This window comes from Cataglyphis hispanica, chromosome 2, assembly GCF_021464435.1.
Source record: "Cataglyphis hispanica isolate Lineage 1 chromosome 2, ULB_Chis1_1.0, whole genome shotgun sequence".
Taxonomy (NCBI): Eukaryota; Metazoa; Arthropoda; class Insecta; order Hymenoptera; family Formicidae; genus Cataglyphis; species Cataglyphis hispanica.
Window position 1 is genome coordinate 1,788,997 of NC_065955.1, and position 7,800 is coordinate 1,796,796.

At 33.5% G+C, this 7,800-nt stretch overlaps 1 protein-coding gene across 1 annotated transcript in view; it reads left to right on the forward strand.

The window, feature by feature from the left end:
• The window catches only part of LOC126857252 (uncharacterized), a 112,125-nt gene extending 104,765 nt beyond the window's left edge, over positions 1–7,360 (forward strand). The window contains exons 8-13 of the mRNA XM_050606487.1: positions 5–175; positions 1,238–1,359; positions 2,857–3,064; positions 4,889–5,103; positions 6,255–6,463; positions 6,847–7,360. Of these exons, the coding sequence (XP_050462444.1) occupies positions 5–175; positions 1,238–1,359; positions 2,857–3,064; positions 4,889–5,103; positions 6,255–6,463; positions 6,847–7,042 (1,121 nt within the window). The 3' untranslated portion in view covers positions 7,043–7,360. The remainder of the gene's footprint in view (positions 1–4; positions 176–1,237; positions 1,360–2,856; positions 3,065–4,888; positions 5,104–6,254; positions 6,464–6,846) is intronic.
• Positions 7,361–7,800: the final 440 nt, after the last annotated feature.

Sequence of the window (7,800 nt, forward strand, 5' to 3'; positions counted from 1 at the left end):
TTAGTGGAACAAATAAAGGGACCGGAGGAAGTTCGAGAGCGCATCGTTGCCGCGGCGAGAGCTGCAAGACAGGGACCTGACTGCCCACCGGAACTTCGTCCGGAGTATAATCCCAGCCAACATCCGCTCTGCGACCATCTCATCCATTATCACGAGCACCACATCAGCCACAACGGTATTATATAGTATGCAACCGCCCCACGATATACGTATACATATATATATATATATATATATATATATATATATATATATATATGCACACCTAGACCTTCCCCCGACCGCAGGCGGATATCGTTGCGGTTCCAATATACCCACTTAAAAACGCGTACTTGCAAAGATCGAATATCTCGCGAACGCTGAAAGGGGCCGTTTTATAAATTGCCAAGACAAACAATCTGATAAAAATTAATGAAGGCTATGTTTAGAATCTTTAATTCGCAGCTCTGTAACATACAACTCCTTGAGAATTTTTTATTTCTCCATTCTTTTTGCATTCAGATGCAATAAATAGATATATTGATATGATATATTGATATTAATAGATCAAAAATAATTTAAGATAATTCGATTTCGAATTTTCTTTCGACGATATATATACTAATAATATAATAATTGAGGTTGCATAAAAAAAATATTGTTGCTGCAGCAAAATCGAGGTCAATTTTTAAACGAAAATAACGCGTAAAATAATTGTAATAAACTAAATTAAGAGTTAAATATTTTTTTAATCATATTAATGCGTCAAAAACATCAAAGCTGCCGAAAATAAATAGAATATCTAGGATATTGTATATATAAATTCTCTTTAATTTTTCGATTTTATTTCGTTATACTTTATAATATAAATGACATTTATTTGACCCCTTTTGTCGATTTTTTTTAGATTGTTCAAATAATTATCTTTTGTTATCTGCTTTCAGACGTGATATAATGAGAGAGATCATATAAAATCTAAGAAAATGATAAAAACGCGATAATATATTATAATAATATTTATGCAAAATATTTAAATACTTTACTATAATGAGTTTACGAGCACAAATCAAACGAGTTACTTAAATATTTAATATACTGCAATAAAATAAGCTACAATAAATGTACACTTTAGAAAAATATCGTGAGATAATCGTCACAGAAATTTTTTCTCCTTTCATCTCTGCCTACTCGTACATTTATTGATTCAACGATGCAATTCTCACAAAGCTATTTTAAACATTTCTTCGATGCTTTACAGTGAAGGAAGACGAAGGCCGTACACTATGGTTGGATACACAAAGCCACGCCAGCAGCAGCGCGAGTTCTGCTGATGACGACTATTCCTGGCAATGGCCCACCAGTTTTTGGTCGCAGTTCAAAGTGAGTACGCTTTGAGAATGTTTTCAGCAATTACTGGATACAATGCCATTTTACGCGCTTAAACGACCTCTATCCTGCTCGAGCAGTTAACATACTATTCTGAGTTGGGAGAAGAGGGTGAGAGGCATTAAGTACATAATTGTATGCACGATACACGATGTCAATATAAAAAAAATATTAATGCTAATATAAGTAGTCAAAAAGTCATTTCGTCTACAAAAAAAAAAAGGAAAAAAAAGAAGCAAAGAAAATTATATTTGGTATTAATGAAATTATAATTATATTAATTAACTCAAGACTATCTTGAGATTTATATTTTCTAAAGCGTATCTTTTGCAACAGATAAAAGTGCTCATCGAGCCAAGTAAAATATTATTATTCACTGTGAAAGAGAATCGAATCAGTATATTGTGCATTATTCATCGCGGGCGTCGATTAATGAATACTAGACTAATATCGGATTACTTATTCTCGATCGCGTCGTAGGTGGATCGTGGCATTGCCGAGAATCGTCGGGAAGGAGATGGGAAAAAGGGGGAAAAAACGTGTGCATAATATCACGAGAAAGAAGACCAAGTAGAGAGGAGAATTAGGTCGCGTTTGTACGATTCGCCATATCTGGACAATTACCCCGCGACCGGTATGTCCGTTCGTAATCGAATACGCGCGACGCCGTCACTTGCATCACTTTTACCTATCGACGGAACCGTTCGTTCTTCGTGGCCTACAGGAGCGTTCCGGAACCTCGAGAGCGCGTTCAAGGTTCCATATACTCTGTCAGCGATATTTATCTAACTAGGAAATATAAATTTCATTCTCTTTGTTCGTTAATCAGTGGATTGTTTAATATGAATAATGCTGACCGGAAAAGTAGTCTTTTGTGATGGCCGAAACACCCTGTATATAACACTCACAATTATTCTTCGATAAGGTCTTCGAAAATTAACATTGCGAAACTTTGCGTCCTATTTTTTCACGAACTGATATAATCGAAACGTGTTTCAAAATTTATTTATTAACCTGAAGCATGCACATTAACATCGGTGCATCGAATATCGTGTATTGTCCAGAAAATTGCGGAAGAAATTCAATTAATCAAGCATTAAGAAAAAAATGCTAATAGCATATATTCCTAACTTTTGAAACTAAAAAATCTTTATGTTATAAAGTTTCAATTTTGTATTACACAACGTTACGTAACTTATTGTTTAAATATAATTTTAAACTTTTATCAACAACTTTTACTTTACACATTACATATAGCAGTTTATAAAGTTTTATAATTGTGATATTATAAATACGTATTGATGATATATAATTACCATGCAGTTATTATAAACGATATATATATAATCTTTAATTAAAAATACTAATTCAAATTTAAAATTAATGAAGTAAAAAATTGCTATACAAATCGTAAGTAAATTATAGAATCGCTCCGCAACAATCTATGTCTACTTACGCAAATGGAATATTATATTCTTTTTTTTTTTTCAGGTATTATCGGAAAGGAATTTTCAAGAAGCACGACCACGGATGTTGTCGCGTTTGAATTGGTTGCAGACGGTAGCTCTAGGATTACTAGCCGGGCTTTTATGGCTGGGACTCCCTAGAACTGAAGCAGCCCTTCACGATATTCAAGGGTGGATGTTCTTCAGTACCACGTACTGGATGCTTTTTGCACATTTTGGAGCACTCTCTAGTTGTGAGTTGAATTTAATTTAATTCTCATTTGCGTAATTTAAATTCCGGTTCAAAAAGAATAAAATGTCCACTGTGGCGAGAAGCTGGACTGATTATCTCGACAATAATATCTGCATCAACGTAGTATTTAAATAAAACGCAATTACACTCTATTAAATTTGGCAAACCAACAGAATACATTTTAAGGCTCTTTAATGAAAATTGTAATTATGTATATTTTTTATATCAATAGTATTAAAACATTTATTTGCGAATTAAGCTCGAAACGCGATAAAAGCATATTTTCTCTAATAAAAAAGTTCATATTTTTTTCTCAAAATTCTTTGATTAAATTTTACTTCAAAAAGCAGTTAATTCGAGATTTGACTGTCAAAATATCTTTTGAAAATTAAAAAGCTGCACAACAAATAATCATCTGCTCTGATATTTTTAGATTTTAACTTATTTATTTTATCATATGATTCTCGATAAAATAAATAAGTTAAAATCTAAAACCTAACCATCGACAGTTTACGATACACTAATAATATTTGCGAAAACGCAAATAAGCGTCCAGCTTTGCTGGTTTTATGTAAAAGCTCGTAGAAGCATCACGCAAGCAGAAGTAGATAAAGCTGATAGGCTAATTGGACCACAACGTAACGTGTTCAATTAGCCATTATTCAGTGAGGTTCATGGGTTCACTTTTTATCGCAAAGATTTTCAAAGGATCAAAGAACGTTCAATCAAGAATGCATGTGGGACATACTATGACCTGCTACATACTCGATAATGGAGGTCCTTAAACTTGCGCCTCTAATAGCTAGCATGTAGCCAGAACGTGACAAATTCCGTGCAGGCGTGCTGAGCCGATTTGATCGATACACCAGGAGTTATTAACGAGTGTTGAGAGAAAGAGAAAGAATTAATAGCAGTAATAATAATTATACGCTTCGTTAACGTAATTTTAAAATCTATATTAGATATCTTGTTTAATTAGAGGAATGATGTATGATTATCCCCTGCTGTTAGTTTCTCTTAGTGATAATGCATCTTTTAATTTCCAATTTTATATATCATCTTTTTTCTCGACAAATTATACTCTAGACTCTAGACTTTTAATAGACACAGTACATTACAAATTGATAGAAATGAAAATACTGTAAATTAATTAAAAAAAAAAATTGGTATAGAAATGTTATATAAAATGTGGAGCTATAGTCTTTGTGTAAAATTCATTATTTAGTTTAATATTAATTATTGAAAAATGTGATATTTAATAATTATATTTCTTTTCCTTGCATGTCTATTATATTTTATCGATAATCGATTATAATATTTGATTATTAAAATATTATTATGCCAAATATCTTTCACATATACAATAAAAATTAGAAATAATAATTCATTACAAAAAATTATTGTATATATCTTTAAATATACTTTGATGATATATGTATATTTTTTACAACGACGTAAGATTTCCCTTCCGAGACATGAAATGGCACCACTTGTACTCAGTGAAGAAAAAACCTTCAATATATAAAATAAAAAGATGAAACATTAAAAGAAACACGCGCGCATTTATTTATTATCATCTGTCACGCACCAAGTCGCGTAATTTACGAATGCTCAGAGAAAGAACACGTAACACACGGATTGCAATCGCTTTATAGTCTCTCATCCCGCGGGAAACGAAACGCTTAAGAGCGCGCGGCGCGAACAGCTCCTGACGAGCTGTAAAACCGATTTTAGCATCACCTCCGGCCTGCCATAAGCGGCTTCCATTCCCCAGCACGGGGATAATTCTGAAAATAACGCGCATGGCACGATGACGATTTTCCAGTTCCCCCGGAGCGCGAGGTGATCAACAAGGAGCGCCTGTCAGGATCCTATCGGCTCTCGGCCTATTACCTAGCGAAGATGGTCGGCGAGCTGCCGTTGACGATAACGCTGCCCGCAGTCTACCATATAATTAGTTACCCGATGTTGGGCTTCCACAATCTGGCGGTCTTCGTCGCGTTGCTCGGGTATTTGCTGCTCAACACCATAGTCGCGCAGGTACGTATCTGTCCGTTTCACTGTGCAATCGATGCTTAATCCTCAAGTAACTAATCTGGTCTTTGTATCTAATCGTAAGATCATTATCTAAGAAATATTTAAAAATATCTCTAATATTTCATAAAAAAATTTTTTGCTTTTATTATTAATTTTTTTCAGAGAGTTTAGAATTAAATATTAAAAAATTTAAATTCTTTAAAATTTTGTTTATATTATTTTTTCATGAATGATAATCGGAAAAATTGACATGATGTTCTATCAAACCGATGATGAAATCGTATTACTTTCTGAAAATGAACCGTGGATGTTATTGAAGAGATAGGGGAGAATCGATATACGTTTGCAAATTTCTGTTCAATCCAATATCAGAGTATCATCCGAATTGATGCGCGAATATTGATATTGTCACATTGGAGGTAAAAATGAAAAAATTCGATGTATGCCAATTCTTTTGTATAATTATCATGGAATTATACAAAGTTTTAGATTTTTTATATATTTGTGAATCTTAATTTATAAACTATTATTTTAACAGTTTAATATAATTAGGCTGAATATTAGTATGATTTAATAAAAAAATTAAAATTTTGCCGTTTTAAATCAAATCATTAAATGCACGTTGCATATATGACAACAATTCTGTTTTTACTTTTACTTTTACTTTTTACTTTTAAAAATAAATATGTAAACCTATAGAGAAAATATCTGCTTATTGTAGTATTTATAACATTACTTACAAATAAAAAATCAATATAAACGCAAAAATTGCTTTAATTTAAAATCCATAAACATAATCATAACTTATAAACATAATCATAAATCATATACACGATATTTGCTCTTTATAGTGCAATATTTGATATTTTCATTTAAAGAGATTCGTAATCTAATACGATCATATAACTATATAACCGCGCCTGTTTGATTATTACCATATTTATTTTATTAAAAAGTATTAAATATAAACAGAACTTTCAAAAACCACTGAAATTCAAATCTTGCATTAAAAATTACGCAAATAGTATCTAAATATTAATTATTTCTAAGAGAAATCAATCTGGCTAACAAGGATTAAATTCGCCTGTTTGAAATTTGTTGTAAATCGACTTATTGCATCCAGTTGTTCAATCTGAATTCTGTCTGCTTTGTAGAGCGTTGGATTTTTTGTGGGCGCTTGCTGCCTGGATCTGCAGGTGAGCATCACCGCGTCCGCGCTTTACACGCTGGCGACGCAACTCCTGGGTGGTTATTTAGCGACGTCGGTCCCACCGTGGTTAGCATGGGCCAGATACGTCAGCATGGTGCACTACGCCTATCAGAACATGCAGATTCTAGAGTTTGACTACGGTGCACCTATCACGTAAGGCTATATTTTTTGTTTGCCACCCGAGATTTTTCGAGTATCAAAATTTTACGAACGAACGAAATTTCATTGAACAAAAAGAGAACCAAAATTACTAAAAAGATTCTTTTCTTATGAAAAAATCAATAAAATATAATTTGTAATTGAGTGAAATATATGAATTTGAGATTATATATAACATAATGATTTAATAATACATTATTTACAATTTATAAAAACAATTTTACGTTCTTTTTTCTCGTGAAGGATAAAGCTAAATTATTCCATTATAACGGGTCGTGTCATTCTATACATAATATACCAAAGACGTAAATAATAGTGAAATGTAAAATCCGCGTCAAGCAACGCTATATTAATTGTAGCGTTTAATCTTCTGACAGATGCTCGCAGCCGAGTAAATTCGCTGAATGCAGAAACGGCACGACGATACCCGTTGACGCGATTCTGGAGAGTCAAGGCGGGGTCAGAGGCTCCAGTCTACCACTTTGGGCGAACACGGCGGTACTCCTGGCGTTTCTGATCGTTTTCCGAACCCTGGGCTATCTCGTCCTGCGTTATTATCGTGTACCAAAATGAGCGTGTCGGGAGTAGCACGCAAGTAGCACGAAAATTCTCCACGCGAATCTTCAGTTTTATGACTATAGAAGTATATATATAGTTATGTGCCACGTGTCTCGCTTTTATCGGGAAAATAAGGGCCGTACGTTTCTCTGCCCTCTTCCTCTCCCCTGGCATTCTTTCGATCTATCGAACGTCTATAAACTTTTTTTCTATCTGCCTCGTAAACGCGTGGGAGTGGCGCGAATCTGTTGTCACACGAATGTGCTAACATTGTCATTTTTCCCAACGGGCACGTATCGAGGAAACGCGCGACGTAAAACGCGAGACTGCAAAAAATTTGATGAGAACTATATATATATATATATATATATATATATATATATATATATATATATACATTATATTGTATATGTGAGACTCTTTACACTGTAATAAGAAGAGTGTGCATGTGATATGACAGAAAGACGTGCCAGCGCGTGCACGCGCGCATAAATGTGGAATAAGTGTGAATAAACACGGGAGGATCGTTTTGTTTGCGGCAAGAAGGGTATAATAGTAGAGAGAAATTTCGGCGCGGTGCCGTGCCGCGAAATCGACTGAAAATTTGTACGTTGGCGATGAATCTTTATACATACACACTTATGTGTGTATATATATATATATATATATATATATATATATATATATATATATAAACGTATACATACGCGTAGACATACGCGAACGATAGAATTAGGTTCTTAAACCGTATTTATATATAAGCGATACCTATC